Source organism: Aquarana catesbeiana, linkage group LG08 (assembly GCF_042186555.1).
Source record: "Aquarana catesbeiana isolate 2022-GZ linkage group LG08, ASM4218655v1, whole genome shotgun sequence".
NCBI classification, from domain to species: Eukaryota; Metazoa; Chordata; class Amphibia; order Anura; family Ranidae; genus Aquarana; species Aquarana catesbeiana.
The window spans coordinates 260521487-260536092 of NC_133331.1; the positions used below are offsets into that span (position 1 = coordinate 260521487).

At 42.8% G+C, this 14606-nt stretch overlaps 1 protein-coding gene across 1 annotated transcript in view; it reads right to left on the reverse strand.

Moving 5' to 3' along the window:
* Positions 1–14606, reverse strand: part of LOC141106380 (transmembrane protein 176B-like) — a 79531-nt gene that overhangs the window by 38272 nt on the left and 26653 nt on the right. Inside the window, exon 5 of the mRNA XM_073597113.1 lies at positions 10688–10804. Within this exon, the coding sequence (XP_073453214.1) occupies positions 10688–10804 (117 nt within the window). The remainder of the gene's footprint in view (positions 1–10687; positions 10805–14606) is intronic.

Sequence of the window (14606 nt, forward strand, 5' to 3'; positions counted from 1 at the left end):
TTTTCAGTTCTACTTACAAACAGAGGGAGACAACAGGAAGTGAGAGGAAATCTACACCTAGGAAGGGAAATTCACTCCTGTATGAGTTATTATGGGAAAAAGGTGTCTCCACTGAAAATTTAGCACCAATCCTTGTTTCCACAACAACCCAAAATGATCTGTTCCGACTTGCAAACAAATTTAAATTAAGAACAAACCTACAGGGACAGCCTGTATATACAAAGTATCTCACAAAAGTGAGTACACCCCTCACATTTTTGTAAATATTTTATTCTATCTTTTCATGTGACAACACTGAAGAAATGACACTTCGTTATACAAGCTGTACACTCACTACTTTACATTGTAGCAGTGTAAATTTGTTGTCCCCACAAAATAACTCAACACACAGCCATTAATGTCTACACCACTGGCAACAAAAGTGAGTACACCCCTAAGTGGAAAAGTCCAAATTGGGCCCAAGTAGCAATTTTCCCTCCCCAGTGTCATGTGACTCGTAAGTGTTACAAGGTCTCAGGTTATTGCTGTGTCATGGGCCTTGTCGGCCTAGGCCTAGGGCGACACTTTGCGGGGGGCGGCAAAAAAGCCGATCCCGCGCGAAACCCCCTCCCCAATCTGTCCTCCCGCGCACTCGAACTCTTCTTTTACCCTCCGAGTGCGCGCACGGTATTACGCACAGTAGAGACAAGTGGGAGTGCCGCCCCCTCCCGCCTCCTCTCCTCCAAGCGCCAGTAATTGGCCACAGGCATTCCGCCCTCTTCCTCACCAGTCTGTGCCCTTCCCCGCCCCATGTCGGAGGTGTTTGCGCAGACGTCATCCCGTGTCAGTGGAATGGGGAGAGAGCGGGTGCACTGCTATTGGCTGTGTGGTGATCTGTATGTAAATTGGGTCAGCGTGCCCAACCAAAACAGTTTGGAGGAGCAGGGTTAGGGGGTGGTGATTGGGCGTGTCGGCTGTCAGCAAAGTGCATCTGTTCCATGCATGCCTAGTGGTAGAAGACATTTTGTGGGTGGGGTTAATACTGGGGGAAGAAGTGACAGGTGGTCTTAGGGATTTTTGTACTGGAACCTTACAGGATAATGACAGGCAGAATTATTTGTCAGTGAGCTATGTCTGCTTCTTATTCCAGAGCCTCAGCCCTCACCTGCAGCACACATACTATGCAAATACTGACTTCATTACAAGTCAGGCCACACCCAAGTCAAACCTGTGCAGTGGAGGTTAACCACGCCTCTTGCCCCACCCACCAATTCATTTATTTTATTTCTAGGAATCCACTGGAAGTTCAACATGGAACCCCATGGCAAAGAACTCTCTGAGGATCTGAAAAAAAAGAATTGTTGCTCTACGTGAAGATGGCTTAGGCTAAAAAAAAGATTGCCAAGACCCTGAAACTGAGCTGCACTGCAGTGGCCAAGACCATACAGTGGTTTAACGGGACAGGTTCCACTCAGAACAGGCCTCGCCATGGTCAACCAAAGAAGTTGAGTGCACATGTTCAGCATCATATGCAGAGGTTGTCTTTGGGAAATAGACGTATGAGTGCTGCCAGCATTGCTGCAGAGGTTGAAGGGGTGGGGGGTCATCCTGTCCATCGCAGAAGGAAGCCTCTTCTAAAGATGATGCACAAGAAAGTACGCAAATAGTTTGCTGAAGACAAGCAGACTAAGGACATGGATTGCTGGAACCATGTCCTGTGGTCTGATGAGACCAAGATAAACTTATTTGGTTCAGATGGTGTCAAGCGTGTGTGGCAGCAACCAGGTGAGGAGTACAAAGACAAGTGTGTCTTGCTTACAGTCAAGCATGGTGGTGGGAGTGTCATGGTCTGGGGCTGCATGAGTGCTGCCGGCACTGAGCTACAGTTTATTGAGGGAACCATGAATGCCAACATGTACTGTGACATACTGAAGCAGCTTATGATCCCCTCCCTATGGAGACTGGGCTGCAGGGCAGTATTCCAACATGATAACGACCCGAAACACACCTCCAAGACGACAACTGCCTTGCTAAAGAAGCTGAGGGTAAAGGTGATGGATTGGTCAAGCGTGCCCCACAGATGCTCAATAGGATATAGGTCTGGAGACATCATCAAATGGAAGGTGGAGGAGCGCAAGGTCTCTTCCACTCCTCCATAACAACATCACAGAGCTGGTGGATGTTAGAGGACTCCAGTGGCAACCTGCGAAGCTCTGGTGACTCCATGGCCAAGAGGGTTAAGGCAGTGCTAGAAAAAAATGGTGGCCACACAAAATAATTTAAAAAATTTGGGCCCAATTTTGACATTTTCACCTAGGGGTGTACTCATTTTTGTTGCCAGTGGTTTAGACATTAATAGCTGTGTGTTGAGTTATTTTGAGGGGACATCAAATTTACACTGTTATACAAGCTGTACACTCACTACTTTACATTGTAGCAAAGTGTCATTTCTTCAGTGTTGTCACATGAAAAGATAGAATAAAATAGTTACAAAAATGTGAGGGGTGCACTCACTTTTGTGAGATACTGTGTGTGTGTGTGTATATATATATATATATATATATATATATATATATATATAGTAGGGACGGAAAGTATTCAGACCCCCTTACATTTTTCACTCTTTGTTATATTGCAGCCATTTGCTAAAATCATTTAAGTTCATTTTTTTTCCTCATTAATGTACACACAGCACCCTATATTGACAGAACAACACAGAATTGTTGATATTTTTGCAGATTTATTAAAAAAGAAAAACTGAAATATCACATGGTCCTAAGTATTCAGACCCTTTGCTCTGTATTTAGTAAAAGCACCCTTTTGATCTAATACAGCCATGAGTCTTTTTGGGAAAGATGCAACAAGTTTTTCACACCTGGATTTGGGGATCCTCTGCCATTCCTCATGGCAGATCCTCTCCAGTTCTGTCAGGTTGGATGGTTAACGTTGGTGGACAGCCATTTTTAGGTCTCTCCAGAGATGCTCAATTGGGTTTAAGTCAGGGCTCTGGCTGGGCCATTCAAGAACAGTCACGGAGTTGTTGTGAAGCCACTCCTTCATTATTTTAGCTGTGTGCTTAGGGTCATTGTCTTGTTGGAAGGTAAACCTTCTGCCCAGTCTGAGGTCCTGAGCACTCTGGGGAAGATTTTCGTCCAGGATATCCCTGTACTTGGCCACATTCATCTTTCCCTCGATTGCAACCAGTTGTCCTGTCCCTGCAGCTGAAAAACACCCCCACAGCATGATGCTGCCACCACCATGCTTCACTGTTGGGACTGTATTGGACAGGTGATGAGCAGTGCCTGGTTTTCTTCACACATACTGCTTAAAGTTAAGGCCAAAATGTTCTATCTTGGTCTCATCAGACCAAAGAATCTTATTTCTCACCATCTTGGAGTCCTTCAGACGTTTTTTTAGCAAACTCCATGAGGGCTTTCATGTGTCTTGCACTGAGGAGAGGCTTCCGTCGTTCCACTCTGCCATAAAGCCCCGACTGGTGGAGGGCTGCAGTGATGGTTGACTTTCTACAACTTTCTCCTATCTCCCGACTGCATCTCTGGAGCTCAGCCACAGTGATCTTTGGGTTCTTCTTTACCTCTCTCACCAAGGCTCTTCTCCCCCGATGGTCATCCCAAACGTCTTCCTTTAAGGATTATGGAGGCCACTGTGCTCTTAGGAACCTTAAGTGCAGCAGAAATTTTTTTTGTAACCTTGGCCAGATCTGTGCCTTGCCACAATTCTGTCTCTGAGCTCTTCAGGCAGTTCCTTTGACCTCATGATTCTCATTTGCTCTGACATGCACTGTGAGCTGTAAGGTTATATATAGACAGGTGTGTGGCTTTCCTAATTAAGTCCAATCAGTATAATCAAACACAGCTGGACTCAAATGAAGGTGTAGAACCATCTCAAGGATGATCAGAAGAAATGGACAGCACCTGAGTTAAATATATGAGTGTCACAGCAAAGGGTCTGAATACTTAGGACCATGTGATATTTCATAAAAAGAAGGAGAAAAGAGGAAAATCTTTCTCCAAAGCAAATGGGATTTTGCAAGGAAATACTATGCCCATCAATAGTAGGTAAAGATCAATCGAGTTGATAAAAATACAAATTTTATTTGAATATAGTTAAAATATATAACAAAAATTGACATTTATAAGAGAATATGACCATCCAGTAGTATATTTCAGAATTCATACGTGACTATCAGCCAACATGTTTCGCAAAGAACTTTTCGCTTCATCAGGGCTAGACACGATATCACTGATTCATATTAACTGTATAAACAACAGACAATCTAGAGTTACATAATGGTCATACATACAATCAAATCATAATAAACCAATTCTAAAATGAAATATTTATTTCAAAAATTCTCACCTACTAATAAGGGTCAGAAGAACAGAGCAATCACCACCATTCACCGGGCATCAGCTGTTGAACCAACTGGTGCAGATTATCCCTGGGTGCCAGATCCCAAACGGACAATACCAATAGGAGGACTGGACCACAAAATTAAGGGCAAAAAACTGGTAACCCGTACTGAAAAAAGAGACAGGAAACCAATAAGTTCCTATACACTAAAGATTGTAAATAATACTGCTACCTAGCAGTGAAATGATATTCAATCATAATTATTAATAAATACTGATCAAACACTCACATAAATCTTTTGGATGTGGGGTCTATTTACTAAATTTGCATAGGGGTAAGGGGCAGCCTATTAGTGGCTGAGAGGGCAAAAATGCTAAGGACACCCCCTCATATTTTAGGGGAAGGGATCCTCCCAAATAGCAGATAATGAATATTGAAAACAATGTATGTGAATAGTCAAACCTCAGTACCTTGTGTCAAAATGCTGACAATCTGATGGGGTAATAAAACCCTCCAAGAAATTACATAAGGCCATATATCATTATCCACCACATTCAACGATAGTGAAGTATAGGGACGCTGTTACTAGGTTTGCCCCCATCATAAAGCAGCCTCCCCCAGAACGTAAGACAGCAAGCAGAGACAAAATACCCACATAGGCATAGACTTACCCCTAGTAAGGAGGTAGGAGGGAGAAGCCTAGAGTAGCTCCTAGTCAGGAGAGTGTGTACTGTATCTGCCCGTCGCAATGGATGGCTGCAGGATGCGCCTAACAGACAGCACCAGCGCCTCCATCTTTTGAATTGTGTAGTCCCACCGGAAGCAATAAGGTCACGATTGACCTCCGGCATTGCTTCCGGTCCGGACGTCCCTGCAAGGGATGCGCGCGCATCCAAGGGGCGAATGCGCATGCATAAATTTCAATGGTATAGAGGGTGTTATTGGACCTGTTTCTTCCTCAGATGGGGAGCCTTCGGAGTTTCCATATCCCTTGTTTTCGTCCAATAATTGAATTAACGTTTTGAGGGCCCTGAAGTCCTGCACTTTAAATCCCTTATAAAGGTCTTCATCTCTCTTCACCGTTTTTCCCTTATCGGTATCAAATATGTATTTGTATGTTAGATTTCTTGCGAACATGTGCAAATCCTTCACTAGAGTAAACTTGTCCATTTGCTGTGAAGGACAGAAGCTAAGTCCCAGCCTTAGTACCTCCAATTCTATCGGTGTGAGTTGATATGATGACAAATTAATAACATCTAATCCCGGTTTACTGCCGTCTGTTTGATGACAAATGGGTCCATTTTTCCAGTGCGTTGTATCATTGGAGTAGTTGGGGGATTGAGAGCATGGCCCAAAGGGGCTGGGCCTGTGTTAGAGTTACGGCCTTGATTGGACTTAGGTACAGCACCTAATTCTCGTGGAGGTCCTGTTTCAATGTCTTCAAACATGGGAAGAGGTATAGTGGTTCCTGGGAGAGAGGCACCCGAGGCTCCCTCCACTTGATCTGAATGCGAACTGTTGGGAAGATGTCTAGAGGGAGACATCATACGTTTCTTAATAATACCTCCATGGCCTTGATGTTCATTACTATTTCCTCGCTTTGGTAGCCGCCCCTTTCCATGTGATCCCCGTGTGGATTTAGATGATGGTTTATATGATGAAACCGACAATGATGACACAGAGACCTCAGAATCAGATTTGTATGGTGTTTCTGTGTTCTTATTTGTCCGAGGGTATCTCCCTCGCTTGCTATTTTGGCCTCTAGGCCATCGGTAAGCATAGCCTCTCAAAAAGGCAAGTTTGTCTTTTATAAAATTTACTCTCTTTCTTCGTAACAATATTTTTATTGTAGTTTTCTAAGTATTGTATCAATTCATTTTCTCTCCTTTTAAAATCCATGTTTGTAGCAAGTTGGTGTCCATTTGCTTTGAGTGACTCAATTTCTTTATCCAGATCGCTTAATTCTTTACTGTATTTGGTTTTTAACATTTCAATCAGGTTTGCGGAACACCTATTCAGATTCTGTTCCCATTCTTCCCTGAAGTTAGAATCAGTCAAATCAGAAACGCACTCTCTTCTCTAGTGAGGGGGCCGCGATGTACCTCTGCCACATTCTTCTTTGGCGGAGGTACATCGACGATGTCCTCCTCATCTGGACAGGTTCGGTGGAACTACTCAATGATTTTATGGAACTTCTCTCCCACAACAACTTTAATCTTAAGTTCACCATTCAATTCGTGACGGTTACCATCCCCTTTTTGGATTTGCGTCTTGTCCTCGGAGAGGACGGTTCCATTTTTAGTACACTTTATAGGAAAGAGACAGCTGGGAATACTATCTTACACTTTTCCAGCTCCCATCCTTGCACGCTGGTATATAGTATACCCTGCAGCCAGTATGTCCGGCTACGACGGAATTGTGCCAAAAATGAAGATTTTGAAAGAGAAGCAAAAGCACTCTATGACAGGCTGCTCAACAGAGGCTACAGCAAGAAAGTCCTGAAAAGGGCCTACCAACGAGCCAAACAGAATGCACGCGACACCCTTATCTTTAAACACAAAGTACGTGACTTACATCCCACCACAAAATTAATTACGACGTTCACAGCCCATCAACAAAGAGTTTGAAGTCTTATCAGTAATAATTGGCATTTCTTCTCTGAGGATCCGGTTATCTCAAAGTATGTAGCCAATGTGCCACAAATCACCTACAGAAAGTCACGGTCCATCAAGGACACTCTAGTTCTCCTGCCTGTGGATCAAAGAAGGCACTGGATGCCTCCTCCCAAGAGAAGGCTTCCATAAGCTTAAGGGTTATGCCGACTGCTCCATGACAGGCATCGTTTACCTGGCTATGTGCCGTTGTGGCGCGTTTTATATAGGCAAAACAAAACGTCCATTTGCCAAAAGAATCCAGGACCATCTATATTATTTAGATGCAGGGCTACTTTAAACTCCCATCTGTAAGCACATTGGTCTTTGATCCCAGTTTTGTCTCCTTCTTCGCTCTAGAGGTCATACCTAACTTCGAAAGGGGAGGAAATGTAGACAAAATAATACTGCAACGTGAGGCCAGATGGATATTTAACCAACGAGCGACCTATCCACCTGGCCTCAACACAGCACTCTCATTCAAACCTTTTCTATGATGGGTGGAGCTGGGATGATATGATTAATGTACAAAATGATGTTATGAACAGCACTTATAGTTGTGTCATGTGCCTTTAAATTTTCACATTTCATATATTATACATACAGGACTTTTCTGTTGAGTCTCTATTTACCTTCTGCTTACTAGTCCCATATTTGGTATGCCCAAGTATCTACTAGATGGGGCAATCCCTTATGTGTGGTGGGAAAGATGCGGGGCACTATTATCGTGCCTCGGATCTCTCTACCCCTATTGTCCCACCATAGAAGTGATCAACTAATTACAACGTACTTTGTTAAATTATATTAAGCCTATGCATGCATGTTTTGCTTATAGGGAAGGATCCCTGTATAGGCGTTAGCAGGTAATTATATATATAAAGCTACAAATGTTTAAAATATATAGTCCTTGTTGGACTACTTTATCTGCTCCCCCTATTCCCAGACTATCTCTGTGATCTATTGGTGGCAGGGGCCTTAGATAGGGGGACTCGGACATCCCTGCTCAGGGGGTGGAGCTGTTCTCTTCCGCCCCTACTTGCCCTTCACACCAGTGAGCGTAGTATGGGCAATGCGCGCGCACCCTTGGGTATAAATGCGTGCGCATTCACCCCTTGGATGCGCGCGCATCCCTTGCAGGGACGTCCGGACCGGAAGCAATGCCGGAGGTCAATCGTGACCTTATTGCTTCCGGTGGGACTACACAATTCAAAAGATGGAGGCGCCGGTGCTGTCTGTTAGACGCATCCTGCAGCCATCCATCGCGACGGGCAGATACACACTCTCCTGACTAGGAGCTACTCTAGGCTTCTCCCTCCTACCTCCTTACTAGGGGTAAGTCTATGCCTATGTGGGTATTTTGTCTCTGCTTGCTGTCTTACGTTCTGGGGGAGGCTGCTTTATGATGGGGGCAAACCTAGTAACAGCGTCCCTATACTTCACTATCGTTGAATGTGGTGGATATATGGCCTTATGTAATTTCTTGGGAGGTTTTATTACCCCATCAGATTGTCAGCATTTGGACACAAGGTATTGAGGTTTGACTATTCACATACATTGTTTTCAATATTCATTATCTGCTATTTGGGAGGATCCCTTCCCCTAAAATATGAGGGGGTGTCCTTAGCATTTTTGCCCTCTCAGCCACTAATAGGCTGCCCCTTACCCCTATGCAAATTTAGTAAATAGACCCCACATCCAAAAGATTTATGTGAGTGTTTGATCAGTATTTATTAATAATTATGATTGAATATCATTTCACTGCTAGGTAGCAGTATTATTTACAATCTTTAGTGTATAGGAACTTATTGGTTTCCTGTCTCTTTTTTCAGTACGGGTTACCAGTTTTTTGCCCTTAATTTTGTGGTCCAGTCCTCCTATTGGTATTGTCCGTTTGGGATCTGGCACCCAGGGATAATCTGCACCAGTTGGTTCAACAGCTGATGCCCGGTGAATGGTGGTGATTGCTCTGTTCTTTTGACCCTTATTTGTAGGTGAGAATTTTTGAAATAAATATTTCATTTTAGAATTGGTTTATTATGATTTGATTGTACGTATGACCATTATGTAACTCTAGATTGTCTGTTGTTTATACAGTTAATATGAATCAGTGATATCGTGTCTAGCCCTGATGAAGCGAAAAGTTCTTTGCGAAACATGTTGGCTGATAGTCACATATGAATTCTGAAATATACTACTGGATGGTCATATTCTCTTATAAATGTCAATTTTTGTTATATATTTTAACTATATTCAAATAAAATTTGTATTTTTATCAACTCGATTGATCTTTACCTACTATTGATGGACATAGTATTTCCTTGCAAAATCCCATTTGCTTTGGAGAAAGAGATTTTCCTCTTTTCTCCTTCTTTTTATGATATATGTGTATTAGGGATTGGGAGATCTGTCTGAATTATCCCCTGGTTATAGTCCAACCATCTATATTTTTTATGTGATATTTCAGTTTTTCTTTTTAAATACATCTGCAAAAATGTCAGCAATTCTGTGTTTTTCTGTCAATATGTGTACATTAATGAGGAAAAAAATGAACTTAAATGATTTTAGCAAATGGCTGCAATATAACAAAGAGTGAAAAATTTAAGGGGGTCTGAATACTTTCCGTCCCCACTGAGTTACGAACGGGTTAGGGACTGCCTGTTTGTTCTTAAGTCGGATTTGTTCGTAAGTCGGAAGCGCATGCGCAGAACGGCAGAGACGTTGTTTTCGGATGTTTTCCAACGTCGTTTTCCAATGGGCCCACCGATGCCGCCTCCCGTTCGTAAGTAGGAGTCGTTTGCAAGTCGGAGGTTTGTAACTCGGGGACCTCCTGTATATAGTTTTATTGGTTGCCATTTTTTCCCACCTTGCTGTTATTAGGAGATCTTGTGCTAGCCTCTTCTGGGTTAAGGCCTTGGGAGGGAATTAACTTTATTATCCTATTGATTGCATTGTAGGGTTTGAGTGGTAGTGACCTGAGGAAGTGACGTGTTCAACCCAGTGACGTGTTCCTCTTCCAGTGTGTCAGAGTCCTATTGTCATCTGTGCGCAGAAATGAACAGTAGGTCCCTGAGAATGGATCTACAGGGATCCTCTGTGCTGATCCAGAAGAAGGGGCTGGGAATATCTTAAAAGTGCCTGCATATTTTCTATCATTTTAAGCGCATTGGATGTGTTATTTTTGAATTATATATAATAAACTGTGTTACACTAGGGCCGATATGCGCTCTCTCTATATTTTTATCCTTCTTTAACCACCTCCAGTCTGGGCCAATCCAGACATTTCTCTCATACAGTACATGTAAAAATCACCATATTTTTTTCTAGAAAATTACTTAGAACCCACAAGCATTATATATGTTCTAAGCAGAGGCCCTGAAAAATAAAATGGTGGGTGTTTACAGGACAAAAAACACTTTAATGACTTAGTACATGCAAGCACACTATGATACCCAATTTGTGATAAAATATAGAAGATGATGTTACGCCGAGTACTTAAAAATCTCCATAGGCGATGCTTTAAGAGCCATTACAGTTTACCAGTTTAGATTTAGAAACTAGAGGTCTTGGTGCTAGAATTTTTGTCCTGATTCAAATGGTCAAAGAACCCATCGCTTTGTCCTGAACTTGAATAGTCAAAGTAACAGGTTTGCTATGTAAAAGTGACTGCGGCAGGTTGTACTCACCGAAATTCCCATCCAGAAAGGGGCACCTGTAAAGAAAACAGGTAAACTTCCTCCATTTGAATTTATTGTAATCAAACCCACTGCAAGACACATGACGCCCAAGGGGAACTGAGAGACCTACAGTATGAAAGAAGAGAGTATTATGGTTTAATAAATATGGTTTAAGACACTTTCATTTCCAATCATTTTTATTGAAGAATTCAAAAGATAAAAGGTTCAATCAATATTGCAAGGTGACATTTGAACCATGCAAAGATAGAATTGCATAAGGTAGAAGCCTAGATCTAAAAAAAAGCTCAAGTTATGATAATACAAACAAGGCCAGTTATTGGTTGGGGCTGTTGCCATTTAACAGCATGGAGCACATGGAAGGGTGATGCATTTTAAACAAAAACAAAGAAAGAAAGATTCCTAGATAAACTTACCAACCAGCCCACAACAAACTGAATTGTCCTGCCTAATGGTACATGTTAAAAACAGGAGTTTAGTTTGCATACATTTTCAAATGTAAGTATAGCACCCTCTAGTGTGAGAGGAACTATAGTCTGACTCATGAGTCATGAAACCTAAATCAGGGTTTACTAAAGTTTAGGGGTGGGTGACTCATACAGGCAGCTCTCTGGTACCTCTCCCTGGGTCTGGAAGTTTAGAGAAACTTCTAGAAGTTAGTGGGCGGAGGCTAGGGGGGCTGTTCTGCATGTTAAAGGGAGCTTAGCAAATCCCCAGGCAGTGGGCCTGGCAGGGGACTAATTGAACCCTTAAATATGGATGAGTAATTCCAGCAGGAGCGTCGGTTGGAAGATGGAGATGCAATGCTGAGGGATCCCTGCTGGGGAGGGGCTCTACCTCAGGCTAGGGCTCAGGTGGCTGGCCTGGAAGCATCCTACCACAGGAGAAGTTGAAATGAGGCTATCCCGAGAGGCAGCAGGAGCATGGAAAGAACAGTTTGAGTACTACATCATGGTGCAGGGACTGACAAGGGGAGAGACTTCCACATGTAGCAGGTCTCTCTGGAAGATATTGGTGTGTTTAAATCTTCCCTACCTTGCCCTGGGAGATCTCCAGAGAATTAGTCAGGTAGACTGGTGAAGAGAAGCAGCCAGGTGGGCTTGTGGAAGAGCAGTCGGGTGGGCTAGCATTTCCTTGCTTTGTGCATTGGTGCGCAGTCATGTTGGAACAGAAAGGGGCCATCCCCTAATTAGGAGCATGAAATTGTCCAAAATGTCTTGGTATGCTGATGCCTTTAGAGTTCCCTTCACTGGAACTAAGGGGCCAAGCCCAACCCCTGAAAAACAAACCCACATCATAATCTCCCCTCCACCAAATGATTTGGACCAGTGCACAAAGCAAGGTCCATAGACATGTATGAGCGAGGTGGAGGAACTTGATTGCCATGCACAGAGTCCTGACCTCAACCCGATAGAACACCTTTGGGATAAATGGAGTGGAGACTGCCAGCCAGGGCTTCCCGTCCAACATCAGTGCCTGACCTCCCAAATGCGCTTCTGGAAGAATGGTCAAACATTGCCAAAGACACACTCCTAAACCTTGTGGACACCCTTCCCAGAAGAGTTGAAGCTGTTATTGCTGCAAAGGGTGGGTCAACTCAGTATTGAATCCTACGGACTAAGACTGGGATGCCATTAAAGTTCATGTGCGTGTAAAGGCAGGTGTCACAATACTTTTGGTAATATAGTGTATATCATATTTACTTGTTTTACACTTTTTTGGGAGGTATTTCTTCACTTACTTCCTGGTTTCCATGTCTAGGCAAATTATGTCATACATCCCAGGAGTCTTCTGGAGGGAAGGGAGGGCTCTCAGCTCAGCCCATGCCTAGAGATGGCCACAGCCAGAAATGATAGGGGGTGTTTTTCAAAATTATTTCTCAGCAAAATAAAACATGGAGGCATGGATAGATGGGGGAGTTTGCTTTAAATATTAAAAAATAATTATATAGCATTTTTGGTTTGTGGTGCTCAGATGCAGTGCAGTTCCACTTTAATGTAGAGTGCGGTACATTGCATACAGAGTGGACTTGTGTGTTGTACAGAGTGGCGTGGTGTGAAGTATATAATGTACAGCAGAGTGTACACAGTGGAGAAGGATGTAGACATTCAGCTTAGACATGTGCAGAACAGAAAAATGTGTTTTGTTTCGCATAGATTAATCATTTTACTAATTTTGTTTAGATGATTCGTTTCAGAATTTGTTTAGTTTTGTTTTCGTTAAATTTCATCTTGTTTATTAATATTCCAACGAATTCCAAATTTTCGGAAAGATTCAAATTCAGATCGGTCTAAAAATCATCGACCGATTTGAATTCTGTATGAAGAATAGCTGGTTGTTAAGCAACGGGCCAGGAAGACGGCCGCTGCGTCCTTAGCAACCGATGACTCATCAGCTGTCAGCAGGCTTCCCCAGTGACAGCTGAAAGGAAAATAAAAGAATGCAACAGAAAATTCAGAAAAAAACAGCGTGGGTTCCCCCAATACATACCAGGCCCTTTGGGTCTGGTATGGATTTTAAGGGGAACCCAATGCCAAAAGATGAACAGCGTGGGCCCCCCCAAAATCCATACCAGACCCGTTTAGACCCCTGATACCTCACCAAAGCCCCCAACAGGACTGATAAAAAAAAAAGAATTGTAATAAATCTATCTACCATCTACTGCTTGCCTTCCTCCCCCCAAAAAGCATTGTGAAAAAAAATGTGTAGCCCCCTGGTCCTAAACTGGGGCTACTATGCAAGTTTAGTTTTTGGCTGGGCTGTAGACAGCTCAGACTGAGTGTGCAGTTTATATCTGGCCTTTCCCTAAGCTCAATTGGGTTATGCATTTCTCAGTGTTGCCAGGTGTAACTGGTACCTCAGGCCTTAGTATGAGGTTGTACAACGAGACAGAGTTATAAATATTTATATTTCTTTCAGCCAGCCCAGTAGGAGAATCATGGCCCTGGTCCATTTTGGGAGAGGATATATATTTGGGGTGGGCCATGTGCTCGCTCTCTTGCCTCAGGCCGTCCTGCTGAAGTGAGCTCTGTTCTTAGGCCCAGAAGCCTGTCTGCAGCCTATGAATGCTGAGATGGTCCTGAGGCCGTCTTGCCCGTGTGGAAAAAGCAAAGCCAAGCCAAGCCAAGGTGAGAAGATCCAGGAGAGGATCCTTGCTGGAGAGACCCAGAATGAAGGCTAAAAAAAAAAACGTACTTGAAGTGTTGCTGGGACGGCTTAAAGGTTCTGGCACTGTGAAGCTGTACTTTTTCTGGATCCGAGCAGTCTGTAAGTGATCTGCTGCTGGTATCTGAGACCCCTACTACCTTTTTTTCCAAATTCAACATCAAAGCTGTGAAAAGATCAAAAGTGACTGGCATCCATCTTCTGTTCAAAACTCCCTATTATAGCCCTGGAGAATATGCTAAATCGCTCCATGCCTCTGGAGGTATCACCACGCTTTTAGAAGACCCAGGGGGTGCAACAAATGAAAAAAAAAATGAAATTGTAAAAAAATGATTTTCGAAAAAAATATTAATAAAAAACTACTGACACCGTACACTGCACCACTGACTCTGTCCATTGCCCTACTGACTCCGTCAACTGTCCCCCCCTCCCCCATTCCCCCAGAAGCACTGTGAAAAAAAATATTTGAAAAACAGATATAAAAAGATAATAATAAATTGTAAAAGATAATTAAAAACAAATCTACTGACACTGTCCACTGCCCAACCAAATCATTGCAAAAAAATAATACAAGAATAAATAGTAAAAAATAATAAAAAATAAAATAAAAAACACTGTCCATTGCTCTACTGACACCATTCACTACCCCTCAAAAAGCATTAAAAAAAATTGAATTGTAAAAAAATAAATAAAGAACTACTGACACCATCCTGCACATACATTCCACACTTCTCTCCTTCACATA